Here is a 22,801-nt window from a genome sequence, read left to right as displayed (position 1 = left end):
ATTTTAAGTGGGCTGCAAATTTTACGCGGGAAAATGAGCAATTTCAACAATATTTTCCCCAAGTTGCTCTTCGACATATCAAATACAGCAATAGGTGACAGAAATCAGTCCCTGCAGGATTTTTTTATTTAATTTTGGATAAATATTATAAATATTTATAGGAACATTGAGTCCTTTAAAGAATTTGAGATTTCTAATGACTGTCATTGAATTTGACCCACAGGAGAAAATTAAAAAAAAAAGACAGAACAAACATGAATTATTGTGTAAATTACCAAATAATTCAGTTGTAGATATCTCAGCCCTTCTAAATACACAAATTCTATTTAACTCCACAATATTTGGAGGATCATAATTTTCCCATGCTTTTACCACATGACCCTTAAGGGCCAGATTTGGCACCCGGACCTTGAGTTTGACACGTGCATTAGGTCCAAGCCTGATTTCTTGTGATTCGTTTCTTTATTTAACTTTTTTTTCGTGCTTTTTTGCACATCACCTTTATTATCCTTTTATTGATTATTACGGCTAACACAGGGATGTGTGTCGGAGCTACTTCTGACTTCTGAAGCTTTTCCTGAGCTGCCAGTCGACTGCACTGTTAATAGATGAGACATAACGGAGATCACGCTGCGCGACACTGGGGATTAGGAGTGGGAGTTGTCTTACTGGTGGACGAGTGTGAGAGGACATTGATGCCTTTTAGAGGAGGAAAATCCACAAGTAGAAGCATTGTAGAGCCACCAGCAGCACTAACTTCAATAACACAAAGTATACCAAGGTGAGCATGATGGCAGCCATTGTGTCTCACGGAGAAGTAGTTTTTTTTTTTTTTTGTCATCCTGGCTGCTCGACAAGAATTTGAAAAAAAAAATGAAAAAAAGAACTAAATCTCTATTTCCTTTTAATCAACTGATGACTTTGACATATCAAGATAGTTGAATTATGAAGGAGGGATGATATATCTCAATATCAGTGTGTGTGGTGCATACATTTCTATCCCTGCAACATCTTTCCCAGGTTACCATCTTTTTCAACTGCAGTAGAACAATCAATGCCCAAAGGTGCAAGACAATGTAGACATGCTAATATTGTTATGAAAGAACACGTCCATATCTTAAATCTGGGCTGTGTAGACTTGTTCTAGTTTGATGTTTAAAAAAAAACCTTGCCATGCAAAGGGAATAGAAATATCATTTTGGCAGATGTCATGCTGACATGATTTGGGTTTAATTTTAGACTGGCATGAATCGTCAGTCTCTTTCTATTTGCAGAGTGGCACTTTTTGCACTTTGAATAGGAACCATTGGTGTCATTTAGTATGTTATTGTTTATTTTATTTACCTATTGTGTTGAAAAGGTCATACCCTAAGGAAGTATGTAAGTCTCCCTATAAATAAAGTCAAATAAAAGCATGGTTATTTTTATAACTCCAATTTTTCTTTTATTGCCCTTTGAAAAAATAATATGCTATCGCGTCGATCGTATTGTATCGTGAACTCGTCTATCGTCCCAGCCCTAATGAATTACATAGGGTTAGAAGACGTAGGACTGCATCACATTGACATGCACTTTGATGACCACAAAGTTATTTTTAAAGGACACAAAACACAACATTGTTTTTGTGGAAAGCATAATATAGTACTTTATTTACTCTGATGCCAGCAGTCAGCCAAAACAGAACATATACATAAATATCCCAAAGAGCATTTAGTTAGCCAGATCTTTGCCCAACCCCCTCTCCCCTTCCCTTGGGTCCTCCACCACATAACCTCCAATTCTCCACTCAAAGTAAAGCCAAAGCGACGGAAGTGATGAGAGAGAGGCCAATAACGATGTAGCCCGAGCGATAGACCTCTGGAATTTTGAAGCCTTTGCCGACATCCCAAAACTAAAGAAAGGAAAGGAGAGAGGTGAGTTAGAGAAAACAAGTGGATTTGTCCACAGTCTGTGAGATTAAACTGTTCCTTTGGAAGAATGTAAAGGGAGCACAAATATAATACACTAAATATGCTAGAAGTGACATACTACAAAAAACAAAACCAAATGAGATATTCATAAGTTGTCTAAATTAAACAACACCCTTTCTGACATCTTCCATTGTTCTACCCTGACTCCCTCTTCCCTGTTCCCCTCCCCCTCACCTAGGTATAACACTGCCCTCTCTTTTTATATTTTCTCCTTCAATAAAGTGTTTCTTACCCTTCCTTAGAGGGTCACAATTATGCAATAAAATAAATGCATTTACTTATAATAAAACATGTATAGCTGTGGTGAAAACATTGCATTAGATATAGGGTTCTCCTTCGACAGCATGTGTAGACAAGGTGAGAAAATAAATATCTAAATCAATAAATAATAAAATAAAATAAAATAAAATAAAATAAAATAAAATAAAATAAAATAAAATAAAATAAAATAAACAAGATTTAGCCTTACCAGGTGCCGGATGCCGTTGTAGGTGTGGTAAGACACAGAAAAAGCGAGGCCGAACTTAGTCAGCCCGAGGAGGTACGGGCCAATAGACAGAGAATGAAGCAGGTCCAGGTAGTACGGATAGTTCCCAGGTAACACCAGCGCCGCCAATGCAAACGCTGAGATAGCTGAACACACACACAGACAGACAGACAGACAGACAGATGCACTGAGATTAAAACCAGGACAAAGTGCATCAGTGATTGCCGTGGATTCACACTGCAGTCATTAGAGAGCGGATAATGGGTATAAAACTGACATTCCTGAATAATATTTAATCAGCCTACAGATCCCTGGACACAGCCCTGTTATTTTATGAACATCTGAGTCCTCTCCTGTTATGCAAGTGCTGCTTTTCTCTCTCCTGGCTAAATGAAAAGAAGGATAGACAATGACTGTATCAAACGAGCCCTTCGTTGGCTGCCTGATAGGATGCAGCAAACACTACGGCCAAATCTAAGCTTCTATTTTGGAGCGTCCTGGATGAGCACAAAGCCAGGTGGTGCAGGATTCATTTCAAAAAAAGGTACACACAAAACGTGGAGTAACAAAAGGGCAAACGCAGGACAAAAACCCAAGCTTTTGGTACCTGCAGCTTCATATGTTAAATGAATACAGTGGTTCCTGACCTTTTTTGGATCGTGACCACATTTTGATTTCAATAATTTCCTGGCGACCCTAAAGTTTGTTATACTGTATTAAAAAAAACACAGAGTAGCCAAGATTAGTGACAAATTAACTGCATTTTATTACTTTTATCATTATTATTAACAATAACTGGATTTATATTTGACAAAGTGAAAGTTGTGTTTTGTTAAAATCTGAAGAAGTCTATGATATATTGAAGAAAAGGCATTTCTAATCAGTATTTTTTTTTTTTAATTTATAAATTACTAGACATTTCAAGCGACCCCATTTCAATTCCAGACGACCCCACATGGGGTCCCAACCCCAAGGTTGAAAAACACTGAATTAATATTTGATTGATTGATATTTATTTGTTGATGGCTGTCTTTTAACATATACAATACAATACAAGGATTAAAAATTAATTTTAACAACCAAAAATGGAATGGGCTGAATTTCACTTGTCTTTGTTTAAAAAGTGATATCACACCAAAAGGAAGACATTTATTTCTTACTCGAAATAAAATCTCTAACACTTTTAACTAAATCCATAAGTTAATATAAGGTCATCGATAGTTCTGAAGAGCTTTTAATGCAACATTCACATTTGAGACGAACACAATAGTTTGTCTGATCATTACTCTGACCCTCTGTGAACCCATTTGCATGTAAACACAATTGAATTCCGGTTTTACATCGGATTTAATCAAGGTCAGCAGCACTGCTGTGAAACGTCCCAGTTGTCCTAAATTGACCTGCCTGGGCAGCACGCATGTCTGAGAACAATCCCCGCCCCCAAACCTACTTGTATAACCACATGCTGGAATTGAACTGTATGGAACAACGTCTGTGTGTCTGTTTTGTATTTCCAGTAAATGCTCTTAGCAGGAATCAATAGTGATGGACTAAAAAATGCCCTGGAGAGACTTTGGGGGTCAATCAAAAGCTGACAGCCACTGAGCGATAGTAACAACGCTCGTGTGCTTGTACTAACAAAGATTTGTCTCGAGACAAAATCTATTTCAATAATTCGGATCATTAAAGGACAAAAGGCGGAATGATGTGTTACCTCCACTCAGTCCCACTCCGGTTCCTCTGTGTGTAATGGACATCATCATGGGGACGGACCATCTGAAACGCACACACAACAACGTACTCAGGATGCACACACACCATAAAACTAGATGTCTGGGCTTTATGCTGTGCCTGAAGACTGATCCCGATGCCCCGTCACTCAGTATTTTAATCACTAGCTACAGAGTCACGTTAAGGAGTTGCAGAAACACAGAAAAACTGCTGCAAGCTGTGGGGGGTATTAATTAAATTTTGGTTATAAATTAAGCTAATGCTCCTCGACAGAGTTGGTGGCAAATGAGCGCAAAATAAATCAGCGAAGCACAGATGGTGGAAGGAAGAGTAAGATGCAGAGTCAGTGTAAGAACACATATCTAGTGTTTAAATGATCGCAGATGACAAAGTGAGCCTGGAAGGTTGGCCCGTCAAACACTGAAAGGTAGTGTTTGGAACATTATCCACACGGTGCATTTGCACTAAATCTCAGTTAATTCGATTACCCTGTGGGTTTATTAACATAAAAAAAAGGAAGAGCCAGCTAAATAGGGCTGTGAATATTTCTACTTGGATAATGTTTTGTTTGTTTTTTGTAGTCAAGTGACTGCAACTATAAAAGTGATAAAACATCAAAACAAAAGACGGCACTTTACTTCTTACAATATTGTGTTTTCTGAATAACCCAAAAAGGAGCTATACATTTACGTTTCTCCAAAGAAGCACATGAGCTCCTAAAGTTAAAAAAAAAAAAGCTGGGAGCCCAAAAAATATGTATTGTCACAAAAAGCAGCTTTTTTAAATGTATATATTTACATTTTGATTATTCTTTTTTTCCCTCTGTAAAAGTAAACACACAGAGCATTGTTTGTAGGAGTGGTTCAAATTGATTAGTGAAGTCTCAATGAGATTACAAACCGATTTTCAATTATGAATTCATGATTATTGATTAAATTTTTTAATCAATGCTGATTATGGGTCTTCCATGTAACGTCGGTCAGCTTGAGTAACGCCTCACAGCATATTGAAAATTGTTTAGTGTAACTAAAATACCCAAATTAGGACGACTGGCCAAGTTTGTATGAAAATTTGAAAAATGGAAATAATCGATCTTTGGAATTCTAAGAATCGATTCATAATCGCCAATAATACAATCATGATTAATTGTTTTTTAGGTTTTTTTTTTCACCAGTTGTCTAACTAAAAAATCTGTGGCCACAGGGGGCGATAGTTCCCACTCTGCTGTTTCGTAGACGCCATAAAGGAGAGAAGAAGAGCTCTGTGTGCAGATTTTTTCAGGTCACGGTAGGGCTGGGCGATATGGCCTTTTATAAATACCGCGATATTTTTAGGCCATGTCACGATACACGATATATATCTCGATATTTTGCATTACCCTTGAATTAACACTTTGATGCACAAAATCACACCAGTATGATGATTCTATATGTCTACATTAAAACATTCTTGATCATACTGCATTAATATATGCCAATTTTAAACTTTCATGCAAAAAAGGGGATATCACAACTAAGTCAAAGTTGACATAACTGTATTTATTAAACAGTGAGTGGCTCAAACATAAAATTGTCAACAGAAAGTGCACGTTCTGTGCAAAATTGTCACAGAGACATTTCAAAACAAGACATTAGTGCAGGATGCAGCTCACATGGCATTTCAAAACACAAAATTAAAGTGCACTTTTTGTACATAATGCCACTACAATATTTTAAAACAAATAGTGCCCTTTTGTACATGTTGTCATTAAGATGACATTTCAAAACAACACTAAATTTAAGTGCACCTTTTGTGCATAATGCCACTAAGATATTTAAAAAAAAAAAAAAAAAAAAAAAAGTCAGCGAGTTTAACGGTATGGTCATTTTCAACACCGCACAGACTACAAGCTGCGATATATCGAGTATATTCGATATATCGCCCAGCCCTAGGTCACGGTTTTATTTTATCATCTCTCAGTAAAGAAAAGAGGTTTACATCGACTTTTTTTTTTTTTTTTTTTTTTTTTTTTTTTACTTTTACTGATTTTTAGAGCAACCCAAAGCAGCACACGCTGTCATTTTGACTGAAAAAGCTGCTAAATGATCCTAAATGCTTAAACTCATAAAACTCAATAGACTAAAACGGGATAATGACGTCACCAATTACATCATTTCAACATGGCGGCGCACAGGGTAAAGTAGTCCCAGTTTTAAAAGTTAATAAAATGAATATGGAACAAAATAATGCGTTTTGTTAGACACACTAATAAGGACGTTTCAAATGTTTTAGGCCACAATTGTAAAAACAGTGGAGGATCCCTTTAAAACTATACTAGATCAAACAGCTTGGTAAATATACTGCTTTACATTAACTTTCAAAAGTCACTTGTCATACCACACGGCAAGATTTTGTTTATGTTAAAAAAAACAAAACAAACAAAAACAAAAAAAACAGAACCATATATCACTCATGAGATAACCATAAGTATATAACATGCGTACGTGTTACTGTTGAATCATTTTACCTCAGAAGCTCATGACCTGTGTTTGTTTTAAAGTATATCAATATTTAGTTGGACTCAGTTTATACTTTATGATATTATATTTCATTATTTATTGATGTTTTCCATACATTTTGTATCAATACAATGAAAACAGTTTTAATAAAAAAAATGATTATGTCCACATGGACCTTGTGTGAAATAGATGATAACATGAATAGGAAAAGTATATTAATCATTAGAAATCAAATTACCAAACTTAATCTATTTTTTCATGTGTCCTTACATTTGAACTGATTCATTAATTATTACAGCTGCTGACTAAAGGGTTAACTAGAGCCGACAAGGATTTTGTCCAACGACACAAAATCAATTTTGAAACTAATGAAGCTGATACATATTCCCTATTTCAAAGCTAAAATGTATCTTTATGATAAATGAAAAAGGTAATTTACATTGTAATCTATGGACAAAAAACTAACTTTATATGTTTTCGCCTTCTATTATATTTCTGTTGTCTATTGTATTCATACAAATGATTCAGCACACAAAAATATTCACCTGTTCTACCACCACCTACCCACTACCACCTGAGGGTGACCGTGGCTCAGGTGGTAGTGGGTCGTCTTCTGATCGATCCCAGTACCTGACTATGTGTCGAAGTGTCCTTGGGCAAGACACTGAACCCTAAGTTTCTCCCAGTGGTCAACTAGTGCCTTGCATGGCAGTCCTGTCCCACTGGTGTGTGAATGTGAGAGTGATTGGGTGAATGAGATGATATGTAAAGCGCTTTGAGACTGCTTCAGTGTGGTGATAAAGCGCTATATAAAATCCAGTCCATTTACCAGTCCATTTGTTCTTTGTAAGTTTTACAAATGACGGCCAAAGTGAGCAATGTAATGGTTAATGTGCTCATGATATATGTATTTTTGGTTATTATCTTTACTTGCTCAATGTGCAACTAAATCATTTTTCGTTGGCATTGTAGAGCCATGAACGAGAAACACTGCGTGGCAGAAAGAAAGCACTTACTTGTAGATGGTGATATGGGGAGACATGGGTCGGTTTAATTTGGCATTTTTGTCCCAAAACTTGTTCATCTCCTGCTTTGCAGTAGTACCCATAGGGGCAGCACTAGAATAGTTGACACATTAAAGAGGATTTACAACACAAATACAACCAAGACTTTGTATTACTTGGAAAAATTAAAAAAAAAAAAAAACTCACTGTCTGTAGAGTAGATTGTGGTGAGGTCTGGAGAGACACACACCCTGACGTGCAAACGTTCTGCAGACACAGACAAAGAAGTGATGGGTTTAAACCATTCAGACTGCTGGAGTCCAATTTTGTTAAGAAAAATCAAAACACATATCAAAAAAAATAAAAAATAAAAAATAAAAAAAAAAACTATGAAGACCACAGAAATTTTCTTACTAGGGATGTAAAGATTAATCGTGAGGCAGTTAAAAATCGATTCAAAGGTGTCACGGGTCACATCGATACTCTCAAATTGAATCTCGGTACTTTTTTTAAAAAATATAATTTTTTACTTTATTATTATTATTATTTGTTTATTTTAACTTTTTTACAGCAAAGGGCCCTATTTATTTAGAATTTGAAATTGAGGACGCACCACCGTGTTTTAAATCAGAAGTGTGGAAGCATTTTAGCTTCCCCAAGACAAAATGAAAGAAGTGAGAAAGAAAAAAATGTGAAACGCAAGGAAAGAGGGGCACAGAAAGGAAAGAGAGAAACAAAAAAAAGAGAATGAAAAACACAGTTTGTTTATACATATTATTTCTTTGATATGGGATTTGTTTTAAAGTCCAAATGTTAAGGCACAAGATACATTTTCAGTTGCACTTTTAGAAAGAAAAGCAACTATTATGCAGTTTTGCATAGTTTACTATAGAGTCAGAATTTAAATGAAAAGACTTCTTCTTCACTTGTATTATTTCTTTATTTATTTCATTCAGGATTTATTTTTAATTAAATTGAATTGTTTTGCATAGTTTATCAAGGGATTATTTTGACAATGAAAGATAAAAGAAATTAGTACAGTATTTCTTTTTACTTTTTTCAAAGAAAAATATTTTTAATAATTTTCAGTTATCATTTGTCTACAGTCTCATTTTGTAAAATAAATCGTGAGAGAATTGTATCGTGAACCCAGTATCGTGAATTGAATCATATCGGGAGTTGAGTGAATCGTTACATCTCTAATTTTTGCTCAACAATGAAAAAAAGTATAGATTTTGCAAAAAAAATACCTTTTTTCCCCCTTACTCCATAATGGTAACAAATCAGTCCCCATGAAGCACATGTTTATGAAACACGAATCCTGCTTCATTGCATCTATTGTGTCCAAACTCCATTTCCACATGGAAATTATTAAAAGTTACCAAGTTTTATATCAAAATGGCACATTGCAAAAAAAAAAAAACAACATAAAAACAAAACAATCATTGGATAAAGCATAATAAAATAGAAAATTTTTTTAAAAAATCTATTCCTTCAAAAATGTTTATGCCAGCCAGAAACAGAGTATTTTCATTTGTATTTTATTGCTTACTATAATTAGATCATTATTTATTTTATTAATTTATGATGAGATCTAACATAGTGCCTTTACATGAAAAGCTTTTAACTCATTTCCAAATGACAAAGTTCTACTTATCTGTTAGTTTGATCTTTTGTCTATGTTCACAAAAACACAAACAAAACCTCTTTGGAATAATATTTTGTCATTTATTTTAGTAGTAGATGAACATTCAAAATCTAGTTAAAAAGAAATCTTTAAATGTGTTTAAGTTTGTGTGAAGTTATCACTAAAGGGCTGCTTTATTTGGTTGAGACCTTGTTGGTTGCACCGTTGATGGCCAGTCAATCCATCACAGCTGTAAAATATACTAAACAATAAACATGCAACCAGTCTGAGAGAACTCTGAAGATGGCTCCGCCCAGAAAGAGCTCCTGAGGACACGTGAAAGCGATCAGTACATGCCTCTGAGGAAGACTGACGTTTGGCTGTCAAAACATGTCAGGAGATCAAAGTAAAAGAAACCATAACATAATGCTATAACACGGCTTTATGTAATAATATATCCATAAAGAGGACAGCACACAGATATATATGTAAATGGACAAAAATAGCACAACCAATCATAGCTTAAATCTAAGTGCAAAAGCACAAAAAGGAAAATATTAAATATGTTCAGTTAATCATATTAGTGTTCATCTTCTTGTTGACTATATGGGGATAAATGAAGGATATTGTATTTATTTATTTTTTTTATTTATTCAGTTTATTTCCGACATGGTTACATTCACTTTTTTTTTTCTTAAAACAATTCCTATTAAACATTATTGTATTTAATCTGTAATTGATAATCGGGAAAAATGCAATGCACCCCCTGTCAAAGTGCACTATATGCATATATATATTAGCAACATTGGCTAAAGTCCACAAACACACCCAGATGATCATTTAGCATTAGCATGGCAGCTAACGCTGTCTCACACTACAAACGGAAAATAAACACAAGAACATGCACAGACACCGGGTGTTCCCACACGGAGCACCGATGTATGATGGTTTCGTTAACGTGGTTGATTAAAGCCAAGAAACGAGTGGAAAAGCAGACTTCAAAAGCTAATGTTGTGTAGCACAGACATACTGACCTTAGCAGCAGCGCCATGTTTTACACTCGCTTAAAGGAAGTGACGTAGCATGGTGTTGTTGTTATGGATGAAGGTCACAGAAGAAGTATTCATTAAAAATTAAATACAATAATAATAATAATAATAATAATAATAATAATAATAATAATAATTTTACGTTTTCATACTTTTATTTTTCTGAAATAAAGCCGATTATGATTTACACTTCGATTCAAAAACATGAATTGAGCAGGGTTTCTCAACCTCGCGGTCGTGACCCCATATGGGGTCGCCAGGAATTTAAATGGGGTTGCCTGAAATGTCTAGGAATTGTTAAAAAAAAATTAAAAATAAAAATTATTGAGTAAATTTATTGAGTAAAATTCTAAATTAATATTCTTTTTCAATTTCACACATCACACACACTATAAATATCGAACAACTGCATTATATACTTAAACTTTCTAAAATATAAATCTAATTCAAATAAAAAAACGAATAAAAACATCTCATCACTTGTCACTTTGTGCATTAATGCTGGCTATTCTTTATTTGTAACAATTTGTAAAAAAAAAAAAAAAAAAAAAAAAACATGATCAAAAAGTAATTCTGTAAAAAAAATTGTCCCTGGGTTCATGACCCCATTATCAAAATGGGGTCACGACCCAAAAAAGGTTGGGAACCAATAGAGCATATGTTTTTACAATAACACTACAAAACATTATAGGAGAAATCACAATAAGAGAGCAGCAAAATACGTGGGTAAATACAATCAAACCTAAACATAGGTAAAATAAAGAAATAAAGAAATAAAATAGATAAAAATAAACATATATATATATATATATATATATATATATATATATATATATATATATATATATATATATATATATATATATATATATATATATATATATATATATATATATAGAACAAAAACAAATGTATTTATTTGGAAACTCATAGTGACAGCAGTTATTAACAACAGTCTTTAGGGGCTGAATACATCTGAGTGTAGTGACCAAAACCTAAAGCACTGTAGCAAAATTCCCATTTTTCCAAATGATGACGTAAATTTCAGCTGCAGTAGATGTTATGCATGAAAAAAGTAAAATCCACAAATCTATTTTAAGTGTTAAGGCATCGATTAAGGCATAGTTAAAACATACCTACACCCACCAGGCTGATTTCAGCTGAATGATACGCAGTCAGAGCCACTTTTATATTATGACTAAATGTGTTTGGACTGTGTGTTTAATCTGGGGAGCTATGCACCTGCAGCCATGGACCCTTCGTCTCCTGCGCTCTGCTCTCCCTGAAGTTTTGGGGTTTTGAACTCACATCAACCAGTAAAGCCAAAGTCTTACCATTTATGACCAGAGTCCTATAGCTCTGACCTTCTGATCAATAATCTGTTGCCCATCTTCAAAAGTCGCAGACTGCTCCTTTACTGCTGCAGCAATGCAATATCAATGTCATGTAATAGATCCGTTTTTGCCCTTTAGCATAAGGTGCTTGTTTTTAACAGATTTGAGGAGACGTGGACATTAAAAATCTTTACAGACATTAGAATATACAGTATATAGGTAATAATATGTTTGAAAAACAATAACATCAGGTTTTTAAGTCATATTTGATGACAGCCATTTTATTTATTTATTTATTATGTAGCCTACCTAATTGAATGCATTTAATATATTTACTAAAAGAAATGAGCTATTGTGCAGTCATGTGTCAGGACTAATGAACAAGGTACTGACAGTGACTAATAACCACAATGATAGACACGAGTGTTTGACAATATATATATAGTTTATTTTGATGTGTGTCACATGACCATCAAAAATCAATTTCATCCTTTCTCGTGACATTCATGAGAGTTGGCGAGCGACATTTCCATTGAAGTGATTCAGCAGAATTAAAAGGTGAAGAAACTCATTTTCTGCTTTACTTTTAATGGTAATCAGACTTGTTCAACGGATGCATGTGATATTACGACTGATGGACAAACATAAACACACATTCTTACTCTTACAAGCCTGGATAAACACAGAAACACGCAGGTGTGCATGTATGCAAAGACGCCAAACTCATTTTCTGATCGTTAATAATATGTCTCGAGCTCCACCCAACCTGGAAGAGAGAGAGAGAGAGAGAGAGAGAGAGAGAGAGAGAGAGAGAGAGAGAGAGAGCATGTCAGGGACCAAAATTGACAGGCAAACAGTTTTGTAATATCCTTTTGTCACTCTCTATTTGTATTCATCTCATTTCTTTTGTCTCTCTACATTTCCAAATGAATCCCCGTATAACTCAGTCTCTGATCAGTGGCCTGTGACACACAGATTAACAGAAATGATTAACTGTCATGATGAATTGTATTGGTCTCCATGTGTCTTGCCCTTCATCAGATGTAGCGACGTGGCAGGCAGCAGATTTTTAAACTATGGTAAAGTACCTGTATCATGTGTTTGATCTTTGGGCATATCTCTGGAGTCTCACGGAGTTTGTGCTCTAATGTCTCCTCCAAATGACTTGTTACTGGCTTAATTTATGTTGGACAGGCTTTTCTTTCCTTCTGATGTAGCTTTGCACACATTTACACATTTGAAACTGTTGTTTTGATGTGCTTGAATGTTGAGCAGTGCAATGATTTGTGTAATTGTACTGTGTGCGCCGCAGTAACTGTGTTGCAAATGGTCCGGTCCAGGGCCAAAAACACTGCCAAAGTGACATCTCTGATGTTCTCATGTATTAAAAGTTGTGCTAAAACAAAGGCAGATGTTGATATTGTGGCTTTCCAAGGAAACGGCCAAATGCGGCCAAAATTCAAATGTCTCGCAGAGTGATGTCATAACACAGGGAACGCCATAAACAAACTCGTACAAAAATGGCAGCAAGCGAATCACTGTCTTCCTTGTCAGGTGATGAAACATAGTAATCTACGTTGAATGGTCTTTGAAATGATATATCACACGACTATGTTCCCATAAATTTGGAAATTACCGGAGATGGGGGGTGGAGACCCGGGCCCCATTAAAAAAAAGGGGCTCCGAGCATCTCATCATATTCATTCATAGAGAGTTCATACCAAACTGCATTCCGATCTAAAGAGAACTAACGGAGGAGTAGTCATTTAAAAAATGGGGCCCCCTGACGCCCCCGTGACACGTATGAGGAAATGAGCCCCATTTATATATTGGTATGTGCCAATGATTTGGTACCACCAACCATCGTAATATGTGAGTTGCAAATATATGAAAAATTGACTTTCGTTTTTATTTTCTTTTAGGCCCCCTTGGGGCCCCCCTGGGCCCTAAATGGAAAATTGGGCTCCGAGCGTCAATGCGTACACATCCATTGATTATATCAATACCAAATTTCAGTTCGATCTGTTCACAAGTAACAGAGTAGTAGCGATTTTAACTAGTGTACACAAGAAGAAGAAGAAGAAGAAGAAGAATAATGTTGTTCTAGTTTTCCCACCGGTATTTATTGTGATATGGGAATGAAGTAATAACACTTCTATTTATCAGTCTCTGCAACTCCACATCCCACAATGCAATGCATGAAACCTTTCTGACAATGTCAATAGATAGTGGAGCTCAAAACAAACTTTCAAGGACCAATTTAATCTTTTTAAATCTTTTTTCAAGCAAATGATCTTTTGTTTACTGACCAATGACGCCTACACTATTGTGTATGTTCATGTTCAGCAGCTTTAAGTAGTGATGTGGTCATTTGGTTATTTACTGTTGCATATTTTCTTCTTTATATGCAGATATTAGCTTAGAAAATGTCAAAAGTTCACTAAGTGTTAAAAAAAAGCCGATTGTTTTGAGCTCAGTTTAAAAAGTGAAAGGCCAAAGTTTCTTTTGTGGTTAGGATTTAAGTATCCTTAAGAAAATGTTCCAGCTATTTTACATGTCAAAAATAATGACAATACCATAATGTACCAGAACATGGTGAAATACAACATTAGCATAAATTGTTCACCTGCAGACAAAAGATTTCAGTGAGACGGCTGCCAGCAGTGTAAAAAATTCAGCGTTAAATCTTTGCTCTTTAGATTACACCACAATTAAAGCTCATTAAAGAATTCCTTCTCTTCGCCTCTTTAAAATCCACACTTTATTATTAACTGGAAAAAATGCCTTTTTCCCCCCCAAAAATACCACCAAGCTTTATTTATTTCTTTGCACTCCAGCATCTGTCAAAGGCTTGCTTGGACGCTTCAATTTAGCTCAGGAAAGCAGAAAAAGGTGACTGTCAATCACTGTGTCCTTAAAGGAGTGGACAATCTTCTCCTTATGGAAGTTTATTTTTTTGACAAGGACAGTGGGAAGCCTGACAGCTGTGCGCTTGATGGGAAAAGAAGTCCAGAGTAAAGATTGCATATGTGCTTTTACTTCATGCGATAACAGTGCTAAATCCTATGCTGTAGCGTCCATTGATAATTGTTCTTTTAGCTCATTAGCATGACAAATACACTCAAAACCTTTTTTTTTTTAAATCTTGGCTTCTCCTGATAACTGCTTACCTCCTGGGTTTTGCCGTAGAATGAATTTACGGACCTCATCATAGATGAAGATGAGAAGACTGTATGGGAAGCCACAGAACCACCATAAGATCCTTAAAGGAAGAGGGGAAAAAAGTCAATGATGAGAGGTAGGATATAGTAGCCATGAGTCACAAAGAGAGTGCAAATTGTTGAATTCATTGCAGCCATTTTTAATATCACGAATAACAATGTAGTAGATCATAGACTTAATTTTAAGTCATGAATGACAAGTTAATAGCAGCCGATTAGGTCTTAAGGGGGTTATTTTTCGCTTCAGTGGTGATATGCATATACAGAGCGTACTTCAGTGGGTACATGCGTAATGCAATGTCCATGCCGGGGCAGTAGGAGAGGAATGCTGCCAAAGCGGTTTCCACAAAGAGGCCGAAGATCAGAATTCGGTTCCTATATAGCAAAAAGATAAAAAATAAGATGTTAAAAACATAAAAATGATATCAAGTATTGAATTGACCGTAAAAATTACATTTAAAAGACAATAATCCAAACATTTTGGCATTCACACTGTGCATTTAACCAATAAACATAAATTCCTCCATTTCAGTCTGACTTCTTCAGTGCAATTATTGATTATTTCTCTCTTCTTTCTCAATCAATTTTACTTACGTCATGCCTTGCTGGAAGAGTGAGTTTCTCCTGGTCTTACATATGATCAGATCAGCCCACTGGACAACCACAATGCTAGTGAAGAAGGCTGTGTGGCAGGTGAATTCAATGATCTTTCTTTGTTCGTACGTCTGCCAGGTTGAAACACAAACAGCATGCACACGCATACATATTTAACATTTAGTTTTATTGTGGTACCTTTGTAATCTGTGTAGCCTTCGTTTTTTGGTTATTTTGTTTCAAAACCAAATTGAAAAATAGAAAAAAATGATTGTTTTTTGTTTCATTAAATTAAAAGCAGAAATAGGAAAATGGAAAAACCAAATACTAATAAACCGGTGTATTTCTGATTTGTTTTAAAATCAAAGTAACAATGGCAATATAATATATTGTTTTGTTAGTTTGCCTTTTTTTGACCGCAGGTGACGAGTCAAGAGCGCAAGAGTGCTACGTCAACTGCATAAACCTTATTTCTCTTCTGCTACTCGGTGGAGGCAGTCTTCACTCCCACTTTCCTTCCCTACCTTTCCCTGCTGTTATGTCTGCTGTCTCTGTCTTGTGGATCTAATATGGGCCTCTCTCTGCATTTATCCTACTCTATTGGTCGAATTTCTCAACAAGGAAGGCGGGCAATGGGAGAGCTCGTAAATCCTGAGGATGTGGAAGACGTCCACATGGAGGAGGCCAAACTCTCAGAATTCAGAACTCTCAGACGGAATCCACCGTGGAACTTTAAGAAGGAGTGGAGCGTTCGGGTCAAGGGAAATGGCCACATTATTGGATTATTAAAGGACCAGGGACAATAGGGTTGGTTGTCAAATGTTGTGACTCGCCCGTCTGCAAACAACTATCTTCTCATCATCAGCCCCCCTAAGAACAGCCTGCTCAAGGTTGTCTCAAACTCAACCATGGATGTTTGCAGATCTGATCCCCCATCACCACCTGGACTTTCTGTCTTCTGAGCCAGACCTTCCAAGCTCATCATACCATCTGACTGTCAGAGGGAAAGCAAAGGTTTTATTTTGTCTACATCTCCACCGGCACATCACCCCCCCTCCGAGCTAAGGGAAGGTGTCCGTGGAGCACCCAGAGAGGCTGCATGCCCGCACCCCCCCAGCGGCTGGAATCCTCTCCGCCATGCCCCCGCTCCCCAACACCCCTCCCCCAGACCCAACACCTACACCCCCCTGCTACGGTTTTCGTGCTCTTCCGTGACTGTGTTTTTGCTTCGTGCATGTTTGATGAGGAGGTTGTTTTCTAAGCTTTACACTGATCTCCACAATAGGGAATTCAGTTTAAAACAGCCTTTTTTTGCCCCTCACCTATCCTTCTGTTGTTATCCCTTTTTTCATCTAAATATGGGGCGCCGCTCCTGCCTCCCCACGTTATAAGTTCACCAAGACAAATTCCTTGTGTGTATTCAATACATTACTTGGGAAATAAAGTTGATTCTGATTCTGATTCTGATTATATACAGTATGTGATTGTCTTTTCATGATTTTCTTGGATGGGATGACACTGAAATGAAATTTCGTTGCTCTGATGCTCTGTAACGTGTGCAATGACAAATAAAGCTGATTCTGATTCTGATTCGTAGTGATTAAGGAGCTATTTACTCCCCCTTAAACATGACACTCCAGTGGGTGAAGTAAATGCAGACAGAATAATCGAAAAAAATCGAATTGAAACAAAATAACCAAGGGTACAAGGATTCTTTGTGTGTCTGTGTGTGTGTGTGTGTGTGTGTGGGTGTGTGTGCGTGCGTGTGTGTGCGTGTGTGTGCGTGTCACCATTCCTTACCCACTGCTGCCCATAGCTGTCCTGCAGGTCATTGACTTCACGGTCATCCCAGCTTACACGGATACCCAACAGATCCATTGGGCGGAAGCCATTCTCAGCCAGAATCACAAAGTAGGTGAAAAAACCACCGAGAGCCTGAATCATACCTAATGTAGCGTAAACACAGCAGTATTAATGAAAACATCAGCTACTCATATACTCAGCAGCATCCAAAAGAAGGAGAGCACTTTTCCCCACCAAACATTATCTACTTTTCTTTAATGTTTCCAGAATACAACAGCTACAATAAGCAAAAGTGCTGTAATGCTTTTTTCCTCTTCTTTCTATTGCACAATCTTTTCTTTTCTTTTTTTTCTCCTAATTTTAAATCTCTACAAAGACAAAAGCCATTGTTTCAGGGATCCTACACACAAATTACAGACATAGCTTAACTGAAAGGCTATTATATGTAAACTTTACAGACTCTCCATAGGAGCAGAAATATTCCTGATGTGAAGGCAACTTGATATGCTGATTGGCATAAATCCTAAATAAATGAAGTGGATTTGAAAACTTAAAGTTAATGTAAATCACTCAAAAGACATTTTACGTGAACATTGATACATAAATGCTGACATTACGCTGACACCTGTCATGAGCATGAATAAGTTGTCATGAAAGCTGTCATTAAGGGTCGTTCGTTAACCTAACCCTAACCCTAACCCTACCTAGCCCCACTAGATCACTCCACGTAACCCAAAAAATGCCAACATTGCTCCAAAGGTGTCACAATTTAGCAAATGACACTTAATAACAGCTTAATGACAACCTTCATGAAACCTTATTCATGATAATGACAGATAATAACAGCGTAATGTCAGCCTTATATATAAAACTTCAAAAAAAGTGTTACCCAATGTTTAAGCTTCCAACCTTTCATCTAAAGTGCATTCATCTACTGGGTCACGTTATCACTTTAAGATTGCAGTTCTGTGCTCTAACAGATCTCTGGTCAGTGTATTTCCCTGTTGTGACTGTTTCATCGCGCCTGAAGACATAAACTCTGATACCACAGCAGTGTTTTTTAAAAATCTGATATGTTCTCCTGCAAAGGTTATGCCCTTGTCCGACTCAATCGGGGAAGCTCTGAGCATATTCAATTTCAGCCTCTACGGGAACCTGTCATTATTTGACTCAGTTCAGGATGTAGAAAGTGGGTTCAGTCATTGAGTTCCCATATTTTATAAACAGACTTTAAAAAAATATTTTAATTAAGTACAGTTTCCAACACTGAGAAATTACAGAGTCTAAGCAATCAAAACTTGAATTTGACTGTAACTAGAAAAAAGAGGGTCTCTCACATCGGTATTCTTTCATGAAATGACTAAAGATGTTTACATAATATGTAAAAAGTGTCAGAATTACAGAAAAACTATAACATCTATCCATTTTACGGGTGTTTGGTTTATCATCCTCCTAATATTAAGAAAGCAAACTGTAAGGACAGACCTATTTGTCCATATGCCATGCTGATGAGCCTTTCGTTGACCAGTTTGTCTGTTCTGGGGTTCCTTGGTTGACGTTTCATGATGTCACTCTCTGCCGTCTCATAAGCTAATGAGATTGCAGGAACCTGGAAAAAAAAAAAGCAAAGGATAACCAGGGATAGTTGAGCAGCCAGCTTCAAAAAAATGAGAGGGTATCTGTCTTTATGGCATCAACACAAAGGCATGATTGTAGTAGGACCAGACCTATTGCTATTAACATAATCATTCAGTCACATTGGAGAGGAGATAGGAGAGGAGAGAGACAGGGAAGAGACAAGGAGAAGAGGGAAGAAAGAAGCAATGTGACATAGAGGGAGGAGGGTGAGAGCAGACAGGAGCAGAGAGAGGGTTAGAGGATTTTAAGACATTAATAAACTCAGAAGATAGGAAGGTTCCTGTAATAAAGATTCCGTGGCAGCTGGCTTTAGCAGGTATAAATAGTGCAATATAGTAATTTGAGAAAATATATTTCAAAGACATAGAAAGGGTTGAAGTGACCTTGTGAATATTCTGGACAGTTACGATCCTGCATGGTTCGGATCACAGAATGAACTAATATCCTACATCAGAATGTGGTAAAGTCTGACTGATAAAGGGATATTCAAGGCAGGGTTGGGCTCAATTACAATTGTATTTGCGTATTTGCAATTTTTTTAATATTTTTTGCTGTTGTAATCCTAATTGAATTGTAATTGAGTTCAGAAAATTGACTTTGTAATTGTCATACAACTGGGGAACCATGTTACAGTTCTATGGTTCGCAGTTAACAATTATTAATATATGTTTCATATCAAGTTTTCCTACTACCTGCGAGTAAATCGGCACACCCATACAGGTGGTAAGGGTTAGAAGGGTTAGGGGTTAGAGTTAGGAAATAATAGAATTTATTCAAATAGGGATGATACAAAGAGTAACAATACTGTACTGATGTTTTGTACAATCCCATCTCTTGTGTGTTTTCAACAGCTTTTTTTGAAAAACAAAATTTTGTTGGTTGAATTCTAAAAAAAAAAGAAAAGTGGGTCGTGATATGATGTACGTGGCAAAATGTGGGTCCTAGGGTGAGACCAGTTGAGAACCACTGCATTAGATCATTAGTAAAGCACTTTGGTCCCATGTCCCCTGGTTTTGAGTGCTACATAAATGAAAGTTAGTATTATTTCAATTGTAATTGAATTGTAATCGGAAAAAATGACGGTCAGCGTAATCGTAATTCAATTGTAATTGAATATGGATAATTGGAACTAAACAATGTAACTGACCCCAACCCTGATTCAAGGGATATCCACAGGAAGACCTGAAACAAAAATGAAAATGTGTATTTGAATTAATGCGGTGCGCTGCAGCTACAGATGATTTTTGCAGTGAGTCAAGCAAAATTCTAATCAATATTTACATTACATTATTCATTCATATTCTGACCTTCCTTACTAACCGTTTTTTTACCGTGCACCTCTGAAAACCATCATCTACTGTCATGCATTGCCTTTCTGTCACTGTCCTCAAAGCCACAGGTTTGAAAACAAACAGAATCAGATTAGGAGATACCACTGTCTTTGTAAACCACATGAGCTGGTCACTACCAAGACAGGCTTTACTACACAATGGTTTTCACCACCGGCTGTTGAATTGATTGGTTATCTGACCTGCTATACCAAACTTTTTACTAGGTCTTGATACAACTTTTTCCCTTTTGATATGATACCGATATTGCAGCCATGGTTATTGGCCAATACAGATATTGATCTGATCATCTATTACTAATTTTGTAGTGTGGAATGTTAGAAAAGGCTCAAGTGATATTACTCAAACAGAGTACTGCGATTCAATTTTCAAAGTATCGATGTCAATCGTGATACCTATGAATCGATTTTTAACTGCCTTACGATTAATCGTTACATTCCTATCCGATACTGTTTTTTTATCTAATACATCCAATATCAAATCGGATCGGGACACCCTTAGTACTTACATCATTAGTTTAAACTTTGAATGACTGTGTATTTAAGGTAAAAGTGACATTGATAGTCGGACAAGATGTTAGGAAATAAACACATTATTACGTTGTATTACTTTTAATAGGCATGTTAAGCCTGTTTCTGAATCTAATAGTTAAAAATGATAAATAAATCACATTGGCAGATGGAATGTTGTCAAGGGCAAGATATTTAGAAACAGACTTTTTTTTAAAAAATGATGCATACCCCTACAAAACAAGGAAGACATTTGCCCTATCGGACCAAATGGAGTCAACGCACATTGTTCAAGGCAGGGGTGTTAGAATCATGTTACCATCGATAAATATGAAATTGAGAAAAGTCCATGAACATAACATTACTGAAATAGATTGATTTAACTCCTCCATTTCAAGCACATGTGCCCTCACTGAATCTTGACGCGTGTCACATCTAGCTTTGATGAATATCTTTTACAGCGACCGTTCCCCTTTGGCAGCGCATGCTAACAATATTCCAAGTGCTGGTTGTCACTGCTGAAATTCAGCAGAGCCCTCAAGCTTGTAGCCTTGAGTAGGAATACGCCGCTAACAGCTTGTTAACAGGCTCTGCAGCGGACATGAGAGATTTCTAATCTTTGCTTGTGTACTGTACTACAAGCACTTCTCGCTACTTTTTTTTCTAAACACTAAAATATTATGAGTTGAACGTCCTACTCTTCAAAGCAACCATCCTGCTGTTCCCTCCACCAGCGGTTTTGAAGCATACGTGGGCATGTTACTTTGAAGAGTTGGCTTTTACATCCAAAACAAGCACAGATATTAAGTGTTCTTAAGGATTGGCCTGTTTCATCTTTTAATAAAGACATAAAACCAATAAATAATTAACTGTCCTGTGATCTCAGCCAGATGGATAAATATTTGTCAGCATGGACACATCTGTCCCGCTGACAGAAGCTGGAAGAAATTACATTTTGGTGAAAATATATATATAGAACACTTTTATAAATATTTAAGCATCCTGTTCCTTTTACTTTAACCTGTGAAAACATTAAGTGCTTTTGAGAAGCCACAAATGAGAACTTAGTAAATATAATACCTGTTACTTGTGTAATTTTTGTTTTTTTCAAAAGAGACGGGGAACTCATTTTATCTGCTCACTAATATTTTGTGGTTGGGAGCAGGAAAAATTAAAGTAAAATAATGAACACAATTGGGCGAATCCAGCTGAATATATTCATTGTATGGTTCCTTTCTCTTGTTATGATGGATTACACCCCTCAGGCAAGCGGCGTGCCAGCAAGTCTTTTTATGTTGCTGCTGGAAATACAATGAAGAGACTGGCATCAGGAAATGGCAGAGCTGTGAAATGCAAATCTGGATGCGAGTGTCACACGTTCTTTGTCATGCTTGAATAAATGGACGTCGGCAGTGAGCCAAAAGCACATTTTTTTCCGATGAAGTGAAAGGGAAAAAAAAAATTGAAACCAAACGTGTTGCTTTTCACCTCCAGGCATTCATATCTGACACCGATATTGCCTTTGCCTTAATGCCAATGAGCATTATTATTATTATTATTATTATTATTAGCAACCTTGGGTGTGAAGTAGTCTTGCTGATTGTCCAACTCTTGACATTTTAGTCAAGTATTTCAATTTGGCGTATGTAAAAATTGCAAGATTGACTGTCCTCTATGGGTTGAAACCAGGCTATTATCATTGAATGTTGCTGTTGGCTGAGAATGGTGGTTTGCAACATTTTGGTGGCCTCTTACATCACAGCCCTCCACTCTTGGCCCCGCCCCTTCTATAAGAACTGGCACCTGTCGACTCGAGTAGCTTGGATTGAGAGAATTATGAATAGAGAGGTATTGCATCACTAGTTAGCATAGGATAGATTGTTCTTTGGAGATTTTATAGTATAGACTGAGTATGTCTTAACTGGTCCAGGAGCCCCGCCCATAATCAATTTTTTTTTTTTTAATTTGCAGCCAAAACATCTGGGAT

At 36.5% G+C, this 22,801-nt stretch overlaps 2 protein-coding genes across 2 annotated transcripts in view; both read right to left on the bottom strand.

Annotated features, from left to right (window-relative positions):
- Nucleotides 1–1,619: 1,619 nt before the first annotated feature.
- Nucleotides 1,620–10,401, bottom strand: sdhc (succinate dehydrogenase complex, subunit C, integral membrane protein). The gene is made up of 6 exons (XM_028472638.1): nucleotides 10,352–10,401; nucleotides 7,898–7,957; nucleotides 7,703–7,804; nucleotides 4,172–4,233; nucleotides 2,440–2,603; nucleotides 1,620–1,891 (listed from the first exon to the last, which is right to left on the bottom strand). The coding sequence occupies exons 1-6, from the start codon at nucleotides 10,366–10,368 to the stop codon at nucleotides 1,787–1,789; spliced, it is 510 nt and encodes a 169-aa protein (XP_028328439.1). The 5' UTR covers nucleotides 10,369–10,401; the 3' UTR covers nucleotides 1,620–1,786.
- Nucleotides 10,402–12,124: 1,723 nt separating this feature from the next.
- The window catches only part of atp1a2a (ATPase Na+/K+ transporting subunit alpha 2a), a 57,686-nt gene continuing 47,009 nt past the window's right edge, over nucleotides 12,125–22,801 (bottom strand). The window contains exons 19-24 of the mRNA XM_028472634.1: nucleotides 18,804–18,927; nucleotides 17,316–17,461; nucleotides 15,516–15,646; nucleotides 15,195–15,296; nucleotides 14,871–14,962; nucleotides 12,125–12,466 (exon numbers count right to left, since the gene is read on the bottom strand). Of these exons, the coding sequence (XP_028328435.1) occupies nucleotides 12,438–12,466; nucleotides 14,871–14,962; nucleotides 15,195–15,296; nucleotides 15,516–15,646; nucleotides 17,316–17,461; nucleotides 18,804–18,927 (624 nt within the window). The 3' untranslated portion in view covers nucleotides 12,125–12,437. The remainder of the gene's footprint in view (nucleotides 12,467–14,870; nucleotides 14,963–15,194; nucleotides 15,297–15,515; nucleotides 15,647–17,315; nucleotides 17,462–18,803; nucleotides 18,928–22,801) is intronic.

This window comes from Gouania willdenowi, chromosome 17, assembly GCF_900634775.1.
Source record: "Gouania willdenowi chromosome 17, fGouWil2.1, whole genome shotgun sequence".
Classification (NCBI taxonomy): Eukaryota; Metazoa; Chordata; class Actinopteri; order Blenniiformes; family Gobiesocidae; genus Gouania; species Gouania willdenowi.
Note: the sequence above shows the minus strand (reverse complement) of the source record. Positions and strands in the feature narration are given on the sequence as shown.